Genomic DNA, 20,839 nt, shown 5'->3' with positions numbered 1-20,839 from the left:
GCACTTATCACTGCCGTTTGTAGATCTTGGATTATGTAACAAGGGTCTGAACCATAAACACAGTGTAAACACAATTTCTGGCTTTACTGCGGAGATCATCAAGAAAAGTACTTTGTGGGCCTCATCTTGTACCCCGTCAGTAAACAAATCTATAAATGTCTGTGCGGAGAAGAATTTCTGTCCAAGAATATGGAAACCGAGGGGAACTCTCAACTCAGTCTTGTCGTTGGTTTACTGTTTAAGAAAGGTTGGTGGTGTGAGTGGAGGTATCTTAGCCTCCCGTCATGGCGGAACCAATGGAGGCCGAGATTGTGGTGGAACCGGATGACGCCCCCTTTTCGACGCCAAAGCGCCCGATTCGAGTTGCGAAGCCGACCACCAAAATTCGAACCACGACTCGACAGGACAAAGAGGCAGCGCAGGAACCGAAGAGAACGACCCGGAACACGACGCGATCAGAATCAATTGAAGGAACGGCGGAACGAGCGAGCGACATCAGACGAAGCAATGGCGGCGGCGGAAGTATCGGAAGCAACGATGGCCGGGCAATGCTCCAGAAGGCTTTGGAGATGCTGGGTGAACCCCGCAAAGAGTCCCAATGGCTGAAGGAAGCACTCAAGCGGCAAATGGAGGTGGTACAGAAACAGGACGAAATGATACGCGACTTGAGCTCGAAGATGGATGAAACCACGAAACAGATGAACGAAGAACTGAAGCAATCCCGCGAAGAACTGAAGCTGGTCCGTGAACAACTCGAAACTATCGCGACAAACGCCACACAATCCCCCTCCATGTCGTACGCCGACGTTGCGCGATCAGCCCCGTCATCCCAACCGACTAACCTCCGAACGCTCTCGTCCTTTAACACGACGCCGTCCAACTTCTCCGACACGCCGTACTGCACAATCGATACATCCCATGCCGAAAGCGAAGCCGCCGAGCAAGTGTCGGTCGGCTCAATCCGAACGATGGTGGAGAGCCAGATCCGTTCTGGAGAAGGCGAGGCCGGGTCCTGGCGGTGCCGAGCAGTGACGAAGGACCCTAGGAACCCCCATCGCATCAGGATTGCTTGCAGAAACGACGATGAACACGCGATGGTGAAGCGAGTGGTGGAAGCGAACCTAGCGCGAGGAGCCCGGATTCTTCGAGACGATGTTTACCCAATCAGAGTGGGAAGTGTCAACCGCACAGCTGTGCTGAACGACGATGGAGACGTCCGCGTCGGAGCAGCGGAGGCTTTTGGCGTGGAGAACGACGCCTCGGTTGCGAAGGTAGCGTGGCTTAGCGACAGAAACGTTGCGAAGGCGTATGGATCGATGGTAGTGTATCTCAGGAAAGCGGCGGATGCACGCCGGCTGCTCGGCGAAGGCTTCTTCCACGCGGGAGGAGAGTCTGGCTATACGAGGCCCTTCGAGCGCCGAGAACGAACGAATCAGTGCTACAACTGTCAAGAAATTACCGACCACAAGGCCTACCAATGCAACAAGCCCAAGGTATGTACGAGATGTGCTGCAGAAGGGCACAGCCATCACGAATGCAGGGCGACGATCCTGAAGTGCGTTCCGTGCGGAGGGCCGCATGAATCGTTCAGCAGAAACTGCAGGAGACTGTACCCCGCACGACATGAGTAAAAGGTTCCGGATGATGCAACTTAACGTGATGAAAAGGGGCGAGATACACGAGAGCTTGATGAACGACGAAGCAATTCGGGATACGACGGTGTTGGCGATCCAGGAGCCGCAGGCGAGGGTCATCCAAGGCCGCCTCCTGACGACCTCGATGGGACACTAGGGGTGGACGAAGATGGTCCCGTCGACGTGTAGGGAGGGTAGATGGGCGATCAGGAGCATGTTGTGGGTGAATAAGGAGGTGGAAGCGGAACAGATACTGGTGGAGTCGCCCGACGTGACGGCGGCCGTTGTCCGGCTCGAGGAGCGGCTGGTGGTAGTGGTGTCGGTATACGTGCCGGGAGGTGAAAGCCATGCTCTGCGGAGCATATGTGACAAGTTGCGACAAGTCGTGCTGGACACTAGACAGCGAGCGGACAGGGTAGTGGATGTGGTCATTGCCGGCGACTTCAACCGACACGACCGGCTCTGGGGAGGAGACGAGATATCGATGGTCAGGCAGGGAGAGGCGGACCCGATCATCGACCTCATGAACGAGTTCGGCCTCAGTAGCCTACTACCGCGTGGCACGAAGACGTGGCAGAGAGGGGAACACCAGTCGACCATCGATCTCGTCTTGGCTTCTGAAGATCCGACGAACTCGCTGATCAAGTGTGCGATCCACGAGACGGACCATGGGTCGGATCACAGGGCCATTGAGACGATTTTCAACGCCTCGATTCCTACAACGGCACCACGGGAGCGCCTGCTCTTCAAGGACGCGCCCTGGAAAGAGATTAACGCCAGGATCGAGAGAGCGCTGGAAACGACACCTGGTGAAGGAACGGTGCAACAAAAGACGGACAGACTGATGGCGGTGGTAACGGAGGCGATCTACGCCCTGACACCGAAGGCCAAGCCGTCGCCGTACTCAAAACGATGGTGGACGACCGACCTGACACAGCTTCGTCGGATTTATACGTACTGGAGAAACCGAGCGCGTGCAGAAAGGCGGGTGGGACGAGCCATGGCGGACCTGGAAGAAAAGGCAAAGGCGGCATCGAAACAGTACCACGACGCGATTCGTCAGCAAAAGAGAAAGCACTGGAATGAGTTCCTAGCGGACGACGACAACATATGGAAGGCTGCTAGGTACCTGAAAGCAGGCGATGAGGAGGCTTTCGGCAAGCTGCCGCAGCTGGTTAGGGCAGACAAAACAACGACAACGAACCACACAGAACAAGCAGAAGAACTACTCACCACCTTCTTCCCCGCCCTCCCCGAAGACATTGACGAGGAGGGAGACAGACCGCAGAGAGCTGCGGTGAAGATGCCGCCTATTACGATGGAAGAAGTGGAACGCCAGCTATTCGCGACAAAGTCGTGGAAGGCACCCGGCGAAGACGGGCTCCCCACAGCGGTCTGGAAGCAGACCTGGCCGGTGGTGCGGGCCTGGGTGCTGTCGATTTTTCGGGCGTCTCTGGACGAAGGGAAACTGCCCCATCAGTGGAGGCACGCAAAGATCATACCCCTCAAGAAACCGGGCAAAGACAACTACACGCTGGCAAAAGCATGGAGACCGATCTCGCTGCTGGCCACACTGGGTAAGGTGCTGGAGTCGGTGGTGGCGGAAAGGATATCACATGTTGTCGAACTCTATGGTCTGCTGCCGACCAATCACTTCGGAGCTCGGAAACAACGATCGGCCGAGCAAGCGCTCTTGCTCCTCCAAGAGCAGGTTTACACGGCATGGCGAGGCCACCGTGTTCTCAGCCTCGTCAGCTTTGACGTGAAAGGGGCATACAATGGAGTGTGTAAGGAAAGGCTGGTCCAAAGAATGAAAGTGCGAGGCATCCCAGATGACTTGCTCCGGTGGGTATCGGCCTTTTGCTCCGACCGCACGGCAACGATCCAAATCAACGGGCAGTCGTCTGAACCGCGAAGCCTACCCCAAGCGGGCCTTCCTCAGGGTCACCATTGTCCCCGATACTGTTCCTCTTCTTCAACGAAGACCTAGTGCAGAGACGCATTGACAGCAACGGAGGAGCGATGGCCTTTGTCGACGACTTTACAGCTTGGGTCACGGGGAAGACGGCTCAAGATAACCGCATAGGCATCGAAACGATCATACGAGACACCATCGACTGGGAAAGGAGGAGCGGCGCGACGTTCGAGGCCGAGAAGACGGCCATCATCCACTTTACCCGCAATGACCACAAGTCCGACCATGAACCGTACATCATCAAAGGACGGCCCGTTGAGCCGAAGAATCACACCAAGATCCTGGGAGTCATCATCGACACTCGTCTCAAGTACAAGGAACACATAGCAAGAGCATCGTCAAAGGGCCTCAAGGCAGCACTCGAATTACAGCGACTTAGGGGCCTGACGCCGGCAACAGCGCGACAGCTGTTCACGGCAACAGTCGCACCGGTAGTGGACTACGCTTCGAACGTGTGGATGCACCGGTACAAAGACAAGCTCATGGGACCGATCAACAGAGTACAGAGGGTATGGGCTAAGGCGATCGTCGGCACGTTTCTCACAGTCGCGACAAGCGTGGCAGAAGCCGAGGCCCACATACACACGGCGAAAGAGCGCTTCTGGAGGAAAGCAGTCAAGACGTGGACGGACATCCACACGCTACCGGAGACGAATCCCCTCCGTAGGATGACGTCCAAGATGCGAAAGTTCCGGAATGCCCACCGCTCGCCGCTCTTTCAAGTGGCCGAGGCTCTAAAGGACATACCGATGGAAAGGATCGAAACCGTCAACGCGCTTACGCTGCTACCATGGGGAGAAAGACTCCAAGTCAAAATCGGTGAGGAAGAGACAACAGTGCTCGAGACAACCAGCACGGTCCGCGTGGCGGTCAGCAGCTCAGTAAGAGGGGGGTGGTAGGTGTCGGCGGTGCTGTTCAGAAACGGTCGGGGAGAATCGACGGCGAGCCTGAGCATTTCTCCTTCACACTAGGTGCGAGATCAGAACAGAATCCCTACAGCGCAGAGCTGGCAGCGATAGCATACATGTTGAGACGGTCTCTGCGAGGGGTCACGGGCGAGAAGATCACGGTGGTGACGAGCAACAAGGGGGCGGTGCTCTCACTCAAACAGCCCCTCCAGCAATCCGGACAAGCGTACATACGCAGTGTGTACGATTCGGTGGAGGAACTTCGAAAGGACAACAACACCATCACAGTACAGTGGGTGGCAGCAAGTGAGGAAGACGAACTGCTCAAGCAAGCAAAGAGACAAGCGCGCGAAGCGACCAAAGACGGCGCCACCCCGCAAGTACAGTTCCCCATGATGAAGTCAACGACGCTTAATGTGGCACGAGCAAAAGTGTCCCAAGGACGCGTGCTGCCCGAAAAGGTCGGACGATTCTCCAAAAGAGTCGACAAAGCGCTTCCAGGAAAACATACCCGCCAGTTGTACGACCAGCTTACTTGGAAAGAAGCGACCACTCTCGCACAGCTTAGAACCGGAATGGCTAGACTGAACTACTATTTACATCGGATCGACGCAGCACCCTCGGATTTATGCGGATGTGGACAGGCAGCAGAAACTGTGGAGCATTTTCTGTTCCGATGTACTAGATGGACAACGTTCCGAACTGAGATGCTCCAGTGCACCGAGACGCAGAGAAGCAATATCTCCTTCTACCTAGGAGGCAAGAGCCCCTCAGACGATGAGAAATGGAAGCCAAACATGCAAGCGGTTCGAGCGACAATACGATTTGCGCTGGCAACGGGCCGTCTAGACGCAAGGCGATAAGGGACGGGATTGGAGGACACCCCTTAACACATCAAAACCGACACAACCTTGACCATTTAACAACTCGTGTCACGAACAGCAGGCACCGCTTCAGCCGCCGTAGATAGGACGTTGAACACTTGGAGAATAGGCTTCAAGATAGCATGCTAAAAATACAACCAAACCATGGGAATCCGAAGCGAGACGGCAGACATGGAGTAAGCAGGAAACGGAGACATCACTTATGGGCTTCAAGGAGACAAGGACACAAGCTCAGCAATGTATGTGTAACCAGTTTAGGTGCCCTTTCGGCTTCGCCGCCGGGCGTAATAAAATGTGTGTGTGTGTGTGTGTGTATTAACAGGCCATAATCCTGTACTTATCTAGCCACTTAGAATGTTCTTTTTTATTAGCCCAGATAGGTGTGCCTGCTGGTAACAGGATATAAAGTGCCTTTTGCCTACAATAGTTGAATCGTTCCATTGGTTGAGGTTAGGCTGGAGCTTTTTGCGATAGGCTGACTTGACTGGGCTGAAGACTGATAGATCTAGTGGCTGGAGGACATGGGAGGTATGTGGTGGCAAGAATAACAGATAGACGTTATTGATGTAGTATTGCCACATAAATTCTGTCGTTGTATGGCTCCCATGCCCATCCAGGACCAGCAGTCTGGCCTGATCAGGCTGGGAGGGGGCAGTCTGCGGCAAGAAGACCTTTAGCAGCCACTCAACAGCAGTCTCATCAGTTGTCCATCCATTCTCTGTTGCCGTAAACTCCCATCCATCATAGGGGCCAAGATCTAGAGGAAACCACTGCTGCTGGACTGTCTTGCCCTTATATATCACAAGAGGATATAGTGCCAGGCCTTCAGCTGAGATGCACTCGATAATAGATACCCAGGCTCGCGATCCAGGCTGCTTTTTCCGTACAGACTTAGTCTCTGCCCTGCCTAGCACCAGCCCGTTTGCTCCTTGACCCTCGAGGATACCAGTCTCATCCATGTTATATCTGTTGGCTGGTTGGACGGCTGATATGGCTGGGATCGCGAGATATCTGAACCAGTCCCTGATAACCTCAGTAGATGCCCATTAACACGTCTAGAATCAATAGATCGACTTCTCTGGACCTTGATAGATGGATTTCTTCGTATGAAGGCATTCACCCATCTCTTCCCTAGAGGCTGGGTATCTCCCATCGCATTCAGGATACGCTGGGCAAATTCTCTGACTTGCTGATGTGTTGGCGCAAGCCCAAGATCAGCCTGGATCTGCACCCAGCTGGCCAGCTTAGCTTCCTGACTAACAGAGAGTCTCTGGAAGTCAGAAAAAGCTGCTGCCCTAGACTACGCGCCAGTTAGACGGCGTTGAAGGGTAGTGTATAGGATCCCATAGGTCTGGGCTGCTTTGCGCACGCTGATACCGCTGGCAACAGCTTCCTGCGCCTGGATAACTTCATGCTCTGTATACTGGGTCATAAGGTCAAAAAAAAGATAAAGTGAAAAAAGGAGCTTATTTGGATGATAGTTGTAAAAGTTGCGATAGTTATAAATAGGAGGCTGGGAGCAGAGATGCGGCATTTTGTGTGATCCGGATGTGGGGTGATCCGAAAGTGGGTATCCTGACTTAAAGACTCCGCCACCGACTTCGGCTGTGCAAAGGCGCTGCCGATGCCGGAGATCGATACAAGCTCGAACCTGTCGTTCTGGACAACCCCGATGGCGCTTACACTAGAGGCTTCCCTCGGCCACTTGTGTCAGGTCCAGAGTCCGCCAATAGTCACAAACAGAGTGACGCCGGGAGTGCGCTAGCTGTTCCGCGATGATCAGACTCCTAGAACTGTTGCGCTTGCTGTTTGTGGGAGACTGCCTTTCTCTTGGCAATTTGCCATCCCCCTTAATGAACTCGTCCCAGGGCTAGTCCGTGTCTCTCTTAATAGCTCGCCGGTAACCCTACAATCCTTCGGCCCTTTGTCACAACCCAGAGTTACCCCGGGCCGGGGCAGCGGGGCTTCTTCAACACTCTGGTATATTCAGTACTCATCGCCAGCTCCGGCACCCTTCTGGTGCCTTCAGCACTCTTGTGCCGTCAGCCACGATCTAGATTTTCGTATGTCAGCCATGCTTTCACCTTCATGAGCTTCGTCAGTGATGAAGAGAGCTTCGCTATGCGTTTGATCCAATTGCCTGTAAACAATGTGAAGTCACTTTTGAGGAGAGAGTCTCGAGGGAAGACATGGTGATGGTCTACTCGGGTTTCAAATACGTTGGGACGAGTAGAAAGGCCTTCAAAGACGTATAAATGGTTTGGATTGGACATGCTTGCCTTGAAACGCATGTCAAGTCTGGTATGGGAAGTGCTATGATGAATGTGCTGGGTTTGGCCTGACAGATCAATTTTAGCAATGTTCAAAAACCAACCAGTACGAGTTTTGACAACAGATGCTCAGTAACAAACCAACCAACACTATCGACAGATAAAAAGAACAGCTTGAGCAATCGATGCTCCAAGTTACCTTGGCTTGTGGCCAGCTCGTTAGCATCGGTTTGTAAAAGTAGAACCGGGGTTCTGCGATGGGAATCAAGACGATTTCATGGAGGTAAGGATCCGAGTCATGGTGTCAAGCCGCAAGACAATCTAGCCCAAGTCTTCAATAGCGCATGGCGAACTACCTACGCAGCTAGAGCTAGCCTCCCCATATAAACTACTAACACGAAGAAAACAGAGCAGTGCTTCATTTTGTTGCAGAAGCCTCGGCTAGACCCCGCGCCCACATACTAGTGTTATGTTGACCACGCCAAATCCGGTGATTCTGAGACCACAACATCATTATGTCTACCTTCGTACCACGTATAAGCATTGTATAACCCTGAATACAGTCGATCAACCGAAGCAATGTGGAGTTTTCTGGGTACTGTAGTGCATGAGAATTCTTTTTCAAGGGCAGAATGATACAAATTCTGCTTCTCGAATCCATCCAAGAGATGATCTATATGCCGTATTGGTACCTCCTCAAAAGAGAAGGGGGATGGATCTCCTGATGTGGCGCAAGCGAACAAAGAACTACTGTCCATTAGATCCCCAACTCATATCCTTTTGTCTGTTTTCGTCCTGTCTTGTGGCACTGCGTGACATCGATATCCAAGTAAAGCCATGCAAGGTGTCTACCCGACTCCATATGAAGGTAAACCCTGCCTTCCTCAGCTGCCCCGTTTTGGACGCCAACAGGCACACAGTCTCGTCCACTTCTTCGCAGTGGAAATCATGCTACCGTCTCTCCTAAGCGGCCTGTTGCTGGTAGGTGTTTGCACTGCTGCATCAACATCATCTCCAAAACCAGGAGCGATCTCACCAACAGATTTTATCGCAAAAACTCCACAATGCTCAGTAGGTGACAGTTCACTCCTATTCCCACTGATGTTCATACTCTTGATCTTACCGCTACCTGATTGTATTGAGACGCACTGCTGACGCGTATTATCTGTCCGATAGTTGCCGTGTTTTGTTGAGGTATTACAAACAGCAGGATGTGGCAACGAGCCATTATCAGACTGCGTATGCATGAACATATCCCTCCAGGCCCGTGCCTCGAAATGTGTACAGACGTCTTGCAGCTTCAAGGAACAAATCCGTAAGTTGGGAGAATGTTTTGACTGCCCTTATATTTACTTCTGAAGGTAGTAAGCTGACTGTTTTTGGGCTTGTCAAATTAGTTACCGCCCAAGCATCGCGAGACTTTTGTCACGGCTACCCGATCCCTGAACAACGCCGCAATTTCTGCCGAGTATTCTTCGTCGCTTTGCCTGCAATAACAGCGATTGTCGTTGTTTTTAGATGCGTAGCAAGGAGGATGGCCAAAATACATCTTTGGTGGGATGACTGGACGGCATTGGTTGCTTTGGTAAGTCAATTATCTGGAAAGATGCTATGCACTGGGCGGCGTGGGATCAAGACTGACAAAGTTAGTTCTTTCTGCTCCTTACAGTTGGCTGCGGTGTTGCACGTAAGGCCTCTCTTAAAATTGTGACCTCTCCATAAGCTCCGCTATTGAGTCAGCGATCTACAGATGTTGAGCTCGGGTTTGGCCTCCACTACTGGCACGTGGAACCGGGGAATGCAAAGCCTATTCTTCAGGCACGTAGCCTCTTGACCCTTCTTCGTATACCTGTCACTAACATTTCTGCAAAGCTGTTCTATGCAACGCAGATGTTCTATGTCATGAAGCAGTAAAGAGTTTCCCATCTGTCATTGTTGGAGAGATGATGTTACTGACTACGTCTTAGGGTCGCAGCGAAAGCTTCCATTTGCGCTTTATACCTTCGCATTTTCGTCACCCGCTGGTCCCGTTTGGTTGTGATTGGCCTCCTGGTATCACTTGTTTTTCAACATTTCTTGTTCTTGTTCCTGGTAATATTTCAGTGCACGCCGATTCAGCTGATATGGGATCGGTCCATCGCCGGTTCCTGTCTCAACATTACTGCCATTGGCTATGCAGGGGCGGCTCTCACCCTCACTTATGATTTTATCCTCATAGTTCTGCCAATGCCGCAACTCTTGAAGCTAAGTACCAGGAAGCGCAAGAAACTGGTTCCGATCTTTTTGTTAACTTTGGGCTCGTTGTAAGTAATTAAGGACCTGTCATGAAGTAATGTCCTCGAAAGCTGACCGTACAAAGTGCGTGCATTGCAAGCATGATTCGTCTTAAGTACTTGGTCTCATTTTCCAACACTTTTGATGCGACCTGTAAGTGTTTCTCAACCCGTCGGTTGTTTTTGTATAATGCTAAATTCTTCTAGGGGACAACGTCGAAATCGTCATCTGGTCAACCCTTGAGATTAACCTAGCGATGATTTGTGGCAGCCTTCCAGCGTTACGACCATTGTTTAACAGGGCGAAAGATGCGATGGGCTTCTTCAATCATCGGAAGCACAACAGATCCGTTGCAGAGTATGAGGATCAGACCAAGTTGGCCGATTTCAGCCAGTCTCATGGATCTAGTCACCCCTGTTCCTTGCCAAATTCTCCTCAAAAACCAGAAGAGCTAGGGTGTGTCGTTAGTAAATCTAGCACTGATGACTAGGCGCAGTTTCCTTCCCGTAGTACGTTGAATACGTTACCTGTCCCACTATATACTGTAAGACGTTTAAATTATTATGTACATAACAAAAGCATTGGGAACATCTTATCGGATATGTCATCAATTTGGATAAACTTCAGAAAGTGTGATTCATTATCTCTGGTGCGACCTGAGCCTTTTACTAGACCAACGACTCATTTTATATTCTACTCAAAACAAACAGCAACAATATGCCTTAACAATTATGCTGCAGGCAGGGGAGGGGACGATATCTCGGCGAGCAGGCAGGGGGAGGCAGACCCGAGAATCGACTTGATGAGTGACTTCTCCCTCAGTAGCCTTCTGCCAAGAGGGACGAAGACGTGGCAGAAGAACGACGCAGCAACGACGATTGATCTTTCCATCGCGTCGGAGGAGTTGGCGCGGATGATGATACGATGCGCGGTGCACGAGACAGACCATGGCTCAGACCACCGAGCGATCGAAACAGCGTTTGAAATTGCGACGCCGAACACTGACAGCAAGGCCCGACTTCTGTTCAAGAACGCTCCATGGAAGGCGATCAATGCCAGGGTTGAAACCACACTACAACGTGTTCCCTCGGGAGGTACCGTGCAGCAGCAGACGGACAGGCTCATGTCGGCAGTAGTGGAAGCAGTAGAGGCGTTGACGCCCACAGCTAAACCGTCTAGGTATGCAAAGAGGTGGTGGTCGCAAGACCTCACTCAGCTGCGCCGGATCCACACATTCTGGAGGAACCGAGCGAGGGCGGAGAGACGGGCCGGCCGCTGTCCGCCGGATCTTGAGGAGCGGGCACGGGCAGCGGCGAAGCAGTACCACGACGCAATCCGACAACAGAAGAAGCACCACTGGCATGAGTTCCTGGCCGATGACACGAACATCTGGAAGGCAGCCAAGTATCTAGGCAGCGACAAAGGTGCCTCGTTCGACAAGATCCCCCAGCTTACCAGAGCGGACGGTTCAAAGACGGAAGAGGCCGGAGAACAGGCGGAGGAACTGCTAGCTACCTTCTTCCCCCCGCTCCCAGACAACATCGAGGACGAGGGGCAGCGTCCACAGCGGCCGCCTGTACCATTCCCCGATATCACCTTAGACGAGGTGGAGAGACAGCTGTTCGCAGCGAAATCGTGGAAAGCACCCGGAGAGGATGGGTTGCCGGTAGCCGTGTGGAAGCAGACGTGGCCCGCAGTAAAACATCGGGTCCACGCGCTGTTCCAAGCCTCGGTGGATGCGGGAGAACTGCCTAGGCAGTGGAGACACGCAAAGATCATCCCGCTGAAGAAACCGAACAAGGACGACTATACTATTGCGAAAGCCTGGCGACCGATCTCGCTGCTGTCAACACTAGGGAAGGTGCTTGAGTCGGTGATGGCCGAGAGGATATCACACGCGGTTGAGACATGCGGGCTCCTGCCTACAAGCCACTTCGGTGCGCGGAAGCAGCGGTCGGCAGAACAAGCCTTGGTGTTGCTTCAGGAGTACATCTACAGAGCGTGGAGGAAGAGAAAAGTCCTCAGCTTGGTCAGTTTCGACGTCAAAGGCGCGTATAATGGGGTGTACAAAGAAAGACTGCTTCAGAGACTCAAAGCAAGGGGAATACCGGAAAAGCTGGTGAAGTGGGTTGACGCTTTCTGTTCACAAAGAACAGCAAGCATCCAGGTCAACGGCCAGTGCTCGGAGGTCCGCTCCCTGCCTCAAGCCGGGCTACCTCAGGGCTCACCACTGTCCCCTGTTCTGTTTCTCTTCTTCAACGCCGACTTGGTCCAGCACCAGATCGACGAAAATGGAGGTTCGTTAGCATTCGTTGACGACTATACGGCATGGGTCACCGGACCATCGCGAGAAGCGAACCGACGAGGGATCCAGGCCATCATCGATAGAGCACTCGATTGGGAAAGGCGAAGCGGGGCGACATTCGAAGCAGACAAGACGGCCATCATACACTTCACCCGTAACTGGCGACAACCGGAAGAGTACTCAACCTTCGACATCAAAGGAGACACAGTCAGGCCCAAAGACCGCGTAAAGGTTTTAGGTGTGATCATGGACACGAAACTCTACTTCGAGCAACATGTGGCAGAAGCGGCGACGAAAGGCCTCGAAGCCGTGCTGGAGCTCAGACGACTTAAGGGCCTATCTCCGTCGACGGCAAGGCAACTCTTCGTGGCGGCGGTAGCACCGACAATGGACTACGCATCGAACGTCTGGAAACACAGGTGCAGGACAGCCCAGATGAGGGTCATCAACAGGGTACAGAGGATTGGAGCCCAAGCCAGCATCGGAACCTTCAATACAGTGGCCACAGCGGTCGCTGAAGCAGAAGCAAGCATACAGTCAGCCCAGGAACGATTCGAAAGGAAAGCGATCAAGTTCTGGGTGCGTCTCCAGACTCTGCCTGCGAGTCATCCGCTGCGACGTACCAGACCTCGGAGCTTCAAGAGGCACATCTCACCTTTCCAGAAGATGGCCGCAGCATACCGAGACCTACCAGTGGACAGGCTTGAGACCATCGGAGCGTTTCCACAGCCACCGTGGGAAAGCCGAATCCATACGATAGTGGAAGAAGACGGCGACAGGGCGAGCAAGGCGACCCAGACTGGGTGGGCCGTGAGGGCTGCAACAGGCAGCTCGGCAAGAAACGGAGTCGTGGGCTACGGAACAGCAGTACTGCTCCCTTTATCACACAGGAGAGGCGGCTCCACGACGACAGGATCAACCACCGTCGGCCCTAGGACGGAGCAAAGCCCGTATACGGCGGAGCTCATGGCGATAGCAGCGGTGCTGGAGTCTCTTTCGAAAGTGATCCATCATCGTGCTATCTATGTGTTTTCCACCAACAAAGCGGCCGTCTTAGCAGCAAGGAGACCGCGACAACAATCAGGCCAACAAGAAATCCATCGTATAAACGAGGCAGCCAAGACGCTGACAAGTAAAGGCAATAAGGTTACACTCTTCTGGCTTCCGGCAGAAGTAGAGTCCGACCTCAAGGTGAAGGCGAAAGCAGCGGCGAAAGAGAGTACGCAACAAGGAAGGACGCCGAGGAAGAAGCCAACCAGGGCCTACTCAACCACACTCAGAAACGCATTGAGGAGAGTACAGGAGTACTGCAGGTTACCGGAAGGGGTAGGACAGTTCTCGAAAAGGATTGACGCTGCCCTGCCGGGAAAGCACACACGGCAATTGTACGACTCATTTTCATGGAAGGAGGCCAGCATACTGGCCCAGCTGCGGACGGGTATGGCAAGGCTCAACTGGTACCTGCACCAGATCGGGGCGGCCGCCTCGGATCAATGTGCATGCGGACAAGCAGCAGAGACGGTCGAGCATTTTCTCTTCCGTTGCACCCAATGGACAGCACAACGCGCACCGATGATCCAACGAACTGATACGCACAGAGGTAACCTGTCATTTTACTTAGGCGGGAAGGCCGCATCAGACCCTGACGACTGGTCACCATGCATGGACGTCGTAAGAGAGACAGTGAAGTTTGCCATGGCAACAGGACGACTCGATATGCAAATCAACCAAACATAGGACAACAACAGCACAATATCACAGCACCAACACTAATCACCGACTAACCCCTCACGCACCCTCGTGCCACCGATAGCAGGACTCGCTTCAGCCGCCGAAGACAGGGACCTGAACACTTGGAGGAAGTGCTCCAAGATGGCCTGCTACTTACATCACGAGAAATCGCAATCATCGGAAGAAGTAATCAAAGATGACGCAGACGGAAGTGGATTTCATATATGGGGCTTATTTTGAGACCAGGGTAAAAACTCAACAAGGGGAGCATGTAAGATAGACGTTAGAGCCCTTTATGGCTTAGCCAGGCCGTAATAAACTCTGTGTGTGTGTGTGTAACCGCCTGAGTCTAGAGCGAGATTGTCCCCAGCCACACGACATGGATCTTGCTTGCTGAGTCATGTCCCCTGTTTGCAAGATCCAAACCTAGCGCTTTTAGAAAGCTTTTTCCTACCTTTTGGGTCCGACTTTGGGAGCTTTGGGAGATGATCTCCCCAGCCACGCGACTAGGCTTTTGCCCTGTTATGTAGAAATGGATGCCGAGACCTAGAGATCCAGTTCCAACGTCGCCGCAACGACGAGGCAGGTGCCAGTTCTGGCCTTTGACGGAGGATGTCCTCAGCCACGTCCCCAGCCACGCAACAAGGGTCCTCCTCGTCCCACCGCCTCCCCTGTCTACACGCTCCATATCTGACTCTTGCCAGGAGCTGGTTCCGGCTGGTCTTCCCAGCCACGCAACAAGGAGCGTTCTTTCTCTACTACTTACGGTGACTACAAGATCCATATCTGGCTTCCAGTTGCTATATTGAAAAGTTCGGAACATGCTGAGAGCCTGTTGGACCCCAGGATCCCAAAATGAGTCATCCAAGCTACACAGCGAGCACCTTGCTGTGCAGTGTATGGTCCCCGCAAAGACCCATTTCCGGCTCCTATTAACGTAACTAGTGGAAAGCCATGCCCTGGAAAGCCAGGTGTAGCATAGCACACCTGCGACAATGACGCGGAAGTCATTTCTGGCTTTTGGTCTAGAGTCTTCCCAGCCATGTAACAAGGAGCTTTCTTGCTCTACCACGTGTTCTATCTATACAATACATGTCCAGCTTCTGCAGGAGCAGGTTCTGACCTAGATCCCAGTTGTTGTACAGAGGAATTCGGAATTGGATTCCATGTTCTTACGACATAAATTCTTCCGCGCAGACGTTTGTGTATCCACTCGCTGACAGGATACATAACGAGACCCAGAAAGCACTTTCCTGATGACCTTGCAGAAAAGGCAGAAATTGCTTTTACACTGTGTTCATGGTTCAAACCCATGTGGTGTAATCCAGCGCTCCCGTTTAAGCAATTCAATCAATCAATTTAACCAATCTAGCCAATCAAAATTGAAGCTGCCCTTCCACTAGCCAATTGGAATCGAGGTTAAATTCGATTGATTGCTTTAACGGGAGCGCTGGTGTGATTCAAGATACACAAACGGCAGTGATAAGTGCTATAAGCCGAAACCTGTCGTCCCACTCTAAGAACATGGAATCCAATTTCAAGTTCCTCTGTATGGATTTCGAGGCAACCTCCAAAAAGTGGTTGTTTACGATGTTCCCTGGGTGCTTGAAGCGGACTGCAACGGAACCAGATCTACAGAGCTGAAAGTGAAGATTCAAACAGCAGTCTAGAGAAGACCAACGAAGGTTTGGGGGCAGTATCCTCATACATCCATGTCTGGCTCACGCTGCGTAGTAGGCATGACATGCCCTAGGTTGATGGAAAATGCTGTTTGCCAGCGAAAAGCCTAAGTTGCAGCACGTCATCTTGCGCGGGAAAAGTACATACAGTACACCACACACACATACAGAGTTTATTACGCCCTGGCTAAGCCATACAAGGGTCTTAGGAAAGGACACCAGTCTAGAGTCATTTCCCGTGCCGAAGGATGCCAGCTGACCCGATGACGCCCGGACCAACCCTCACTGACTTCTTGTCTTAGTCAGCTTCAGTGAAGGCATTGCGAAGATGTGGAACATGGGAGAACGCATGCACATTTCCCTGAGAAGGGTGCTGTTTCTTTTTCTGTCTAGTCGTCATCTGTGAGGGTCACGACTCTAGAAAGCAGATTCAAAGCAGTAGATGGATTTGATGACCCATAGGCTCAGGTCTAGGTACAAGACGTAACGCGAAGAAGAGGAAAGAGAGATCGCGCTGTGCGAGCGGCGCGTCGCCGCAAGAAAAGGGGTTATGGCGAAGCCATGACTCGCGATACCCTTGACATCATCACCGGTTCGTGGAAATCATCAAATGCAGCTACTGTGTCCTTTTACACAGACGAACTCGACAATCCAAGTGTTGAACGTATACTGGGCTTAATATGTAATGCGAACCTGACAAAATCCGCTGCCGTGAAATAGGCCGAATAGAATTTCCGTGGTATCTTCTACTGCGAGGACTAAGGTATTGGTGGTTGGAAGGAATATTGCGCTTGTGCATTTGCTATGGTACTAGGCCAAAGTTTTTTTACTTCTGTCAGGTATCTTGTGGCTTGCAAGCAGGCAGATCTAAGCACTGGTACTTCGCACGCTTTGGTGAGTGTCCAGCCAGTTGGGTCGTGATTCCTCGCTGGCTGTGTAGTCAAAACCAAGAACTACCTGTTGTGGGTGAAAGACTTACCCATCACACCATAGTAGTACGGTGTGCCAAGGGACGGCAGAAAGGGAAGTGGAAATGGCAGAAAAGAACGGGTGGAGACAATGAGGAAAAGTGTAGACGGCAAGAAAAAAAGGGAAAGAAGGTTTAGATAGATTTCGTGGTGGGGTGGCAGAAAAGAAAACCGGCAGAAAAGCCCGGCAGAAAAAGAGTGGTGAAGTGGGAATTGATGTGTGAGGCGGCAGAAAACCCAAAGAATGGGAACGGCAGAAAACAGAGTGGGGACAGCAGAAACAAAATAGTGGAAGCGGCAGATAACTTGTTTCGGAAAGTCGGAGGCTCGACAGAAAACAGAGTGAAGTGGGACGGCAGAAACTAGAGCGTGGGGCGGCAGAAAGCTCGTCTTGGAAAGGCAGAGAGGAGACTCGGCAGAACCCAAAGAATGGGAACGGCAGAAACAAGAGTGGAAACGGCAGAAAGCACTGTTGCAGAATAAAAAAGATGGGTCGGCAGAAAATAGTGGAGTTAGTATGACATTCACGATGGCAGAAATATTGTTAATTCATTATTAATATGGACCCGGCAGAAATAGTGCGGCACTTGAGGCGCAGGAGCTATCCTTTGCAAATGACAGCCTGGCGAATTGTCGTTCCCGAAAGATTATTACCCAACGGAGGGTTAAGCGTCATTATGTCGATGGCTCAGTATTCCCGAATGTGCGGGCTGACAAGCCGAGTATAACCTTGCAAGGCCCCTCAAAGTTGAGGCTAGTATCTTCAGTAGGAGCACAGGTGGAAGAGATTGAAAGAGGACGACGCTTGCCAAATGAGAGACCTAAGCCGCGTTCATTGCCTTATGAGGCATGCTACTATTACTATTGCCTGACTTGTCTTGCTGGGATTTACGGATTCAGAACGGTTTGTGAGTTTTTTCTAGTCTACAATGCACGATCCATTAACACCACCCTCAGGCAGACACTTCTCTAACCATTGTTCTCCGCCGGCCTTTTTTAGTCCTCCTCTGCATGACCTGATCTGAAGTCCTCAGTGAGACGCCGTGTTTAATTAGCACATGATTTCTGAACGCGTCCAGCGTCTCCATTCTCTGCAATCGCGGATCATCTCGGCACTGAGGGTGATTACACCGTATAACATCGCCACGCCGGACAGCGCACTCTCGCTCTACGAGATGTTGGTCATCGAAATGGTCATTCCTAACTGTCGGTCGGCAGTACTTGAATGTTCGTTCCTCCACGGTGAGCCTCTCGTCGCCGACACAATCAGGACACTGATTGCGATCAAGGATGAGGGGGAAGGGCTTAGGTTGAGGTTGTTGTTCGGTGTGAGGCTGAGGCCGACATTCGGCGCGAATACGATCACGTCTGACCGTCTCTCTTTTGCCGAAAAGTGTTACCATCAGGTCAATTGCCTCGACCCGAAACTTCATCACTTTATCATGAGTGCCATCGGCGGGTTGATGGCACAAGATCTTGGCCAGTCTAGCCCGCTCAGGGATTGTCAGACTGATGGCCGGTTCGACGTACTCCTCGTCTTCGATGCCACATGCCTGCCTCTCGATGTCCCAAGTTGAGCGATTGTAGAAATAATAACTGCGGTATGCTTTGACAACTTTCTTGTCGCGCTGGTCTCGCTTGGTATTGATTTTCTCGGTCAATTGTCGGATTTTGGCCTCGTTCTCCATTCCTTGAACGCGATATTGACCTCCCTTCAACTCTTGTCGCTGTCGCTCCAAGTCCATGATTTCCGGATCGGCCGGCAAGTTCTTCCAAACTTCTTCGGGTACCATATCTCTCGTTGCGCGAGGATCGCGTGTGAGACTGACATGTGAGAACAATTTGTAGAGCTGCCCCTCGGTGTTTTCTTCGAGGAAAGTGTTCTGCAGATCGAAATTGACCTTTTCGTTAAGGTAAGCGCCGTGAAAGGTGGCGAACTTAGGATCGTGACGCATCATCTGGTCGCGGACGGAATCAGGGGCATTACCTATAGTCCAAGCTGTCAGCATCCGTCCGTGGTGATGGCCACTCATCTCGTCTCACTCACCGTTGGCCGCGTTCGCTGCTCCTCTCCGAGCAAACCTGGGCGTCCACGCTTCCTCAAAACCGGCATCGAGGCTTTGTCTGCGCATGTCATCTCTTAGCTTAGCATAGGTCATGGCCTCATCCGTAGATAGATTGCTGCCGTGAAATGTTCGGAAAAGCGGGATTTTCAGCATCGAGTCCTTCCATCTCAGAGCTATAGACTCCACCTGATCCGGGACCTTCACCCCTAGAACTGCCGCCGCATCTGTCAGGCTCGCCGCCTCGAAAGCCCGATCGCGAAGTGCTAGGGCGATGATAGTGCTTACGGCACAAAATATAATCTTTTTTGCTGGCGTGAAGTAGAATACAGTTCTTGACATGATTAGCCTACGCACATTTGTTTAAGAGCAAACTGAATCAAAAGGAGAGGGAATTAGGGTGATGGGACGCGGCGCCGGTGGAAGATGCGGCACATCGCGATTACTCACGGCTTGGGCTTCCTATCGGCTCCCTTATGATGGATAAATTTAACCGCCATGGCCGGTATAGCCTGTCCGGTTACCGGATGGCGAACAATCATCATCTGTATGTCCTCGTAGCACAAGGCTTTGGGACGCCCTCGCCCAACAGTTTCCTGTAGCAACAGTTCGTCAAGCAAGAGAGACCTGTCGTCCTTCGCGGCCTTATCGCGGTCGGCAAAATCCTCATCTTCTTGCGATGTCTTTCTTTCGGAATACACCAGCTCTGCAGGTCGTGCGCCAGTGTAACAAAGGAACTGATAGCAACCAGCCAGCTGGATGCGCTGCCCTTCCGACCGAAAAACACCAAAATCATACGCAATGTTGAATACCAAAAGGGCGTATAGACTGTCCACGGCAACGACTGGCTTTCCGTTGATGTTGGGTGCTCGTAAGTCGAAGCGGGGAACTAGAACTCGGTGATGAAACTAGCACAGCTCACGTTAGCAGAGTGATGCAGAAATTCGACTCCAGCGGACGGGGCATTTACAATATAAAGCTCTTTGATGTCTTTCCGGTCAACGTAACGACCGACCACGCAGGTGTACAGTTGTTGAAAATGACGGATGTATACCTGCGTGGTGCCCCAGGACTTGATTCTGCCTTTCGACCACTCGCAAAGTCGCAAGAAAAAGTCCATCATCGTCTCTCTAGTCACATTTTTCAACGCCGCTTGCCAGTCACCCCACAGCAGCTCGTCACACTCGCCTCTTTTCTGCTTCTCGCATTCTAACTTGTGTTGCTCTTCGCAGTAGCTGTTTGACACATCAGCAACAGGATGATTGAGCATGGGCCACAAAAGTCGAACCGTTTCCACTTCCTGCGAATGACGGATATGTTGGTCTTGGTCTCGTCTGCAAAATTCGGACTGATGTAGTGGACGGTCTTAAACTTTTTGCGGAGAGCATCGTGCTCCTCGGCAGTGAACGACGCCGCACGCTTTTTCCGTCGTTCCTCCGTCTCCTGGTTAGTGAACCGCTTGACAAAGTCTGTGCTAGCGTTGTCTTGTACAGGGTGGCAATCTAGAAGCCTGGGTCTCGACATCGTTCGGAGGTTCGTCAAAAAAACTATTGGAGGAGTATGGAATGCGGTTCGCTGCAGCACGATGGAAAGAGCCGGACGCGAAGCCGCGCTTTATAGCGGGCATTCGTCTTTCTGGCGAAAAAAGTCTTGATCATCCTCCGGAGCAAGAACCGGCTCTGCGCACGGCGGAGCCCAGGTAGTTGGTAAGAGGAAACAACACGAAGCAGGATCACCGACCTAGAGCAGTTAACAGACCGATGGGCAAGGGGGAGGCGCTAGGAGCCAAATGACGGCGGCGCGGGCCCACCTTCATAAACAGGTTGCGCGGCGCTCTCCAAGTGCAGCAAAGTACTTCGTACTCGGCTTTGTCATCCAAAGCTTGTCTCCCCTCACTGCTAATGCCACCAAAAACAGCGGCACTTCCCACCGCATTCGGCGGCAGCAGCAGCGACTTCTCGCTTTTTAGAGTAATATAACTACAGGAGCCTTAGGAAACAACACTTAGTAGTAAGATTCTAAGATAGGTTAATCCTTCTATAATACTAGGGCTACTATAAATAGTACCCTTAGTACTATATTCTAGATATTATTTAGCTAGGGTTACTTTATAGCACGACAGGCTATTAATAATATGTATAGTTATAT

The 20,839-nt window shown here is 51.9% G+C and overlaps 2 protein-coding genes across 2 annotated transcripts; both read right to left on the bottom strand.

Annotated features, from left to right (window-relative positions):
- Window positions 1–17,679: 17,679 nt before the first annotated feature.
- On the bottom strand, window positions 17,680–19,033 carry ColSpa_12032 (uncharacterized protein; the record flags this gene model as incomplete). Its single annotated transcript, XM_049278244.1, has 3 exons — window positions 17,680–17,796; window positions 17,834–18,615; window positions 18,676–19,033. 3 exons carry the CDS (start codon window positions 19,031–19,033, stop codon window positions 17,680–17,682), a joined length of 1,257 nt encoding a protein of 418 aa, XP_049134201.1.
- Window positions 19,034–19,900: 867 nt separating this feature from the next.
- Window positions 19,901–20,215, bottom strand: ColSpa_12031 (uncharacterized protein; the record flags this gene model as incomplete). The annotated part of the gene is made up of 1 exon (XM_049278243.1): window positions 19,901–20,215. The coding sequence occupies one exon, from the start codon at window positions 20,213–20,215 to the stop codon at window positions 19,901–19,903; it is 315 nt and encodes a 104-aa protein (XP_049134200.1).
- Between the last annotated feature and the right edge of the window lie 624 nt (window positions 20,216–20,839).

Source organism: Colletotrichum spaethianum (genome assembly GCF_022836535.1).
Source record: "Colletotrichum spaethianum MAFF 239500 DNA, contig55, whole genome shotgun sequence".
Classification (NCBI taxonomy): domain Eukaryota; kingdom Fungi; phylum Ascomycota; class Sordariomycetes; order Glomerellales; family Glomerellaceae; genus Colletotrichum; species Colletotrichum spaethianum.
This window is presented reverse-complemented; position numbering and strand designations above follow the sequence as displayed.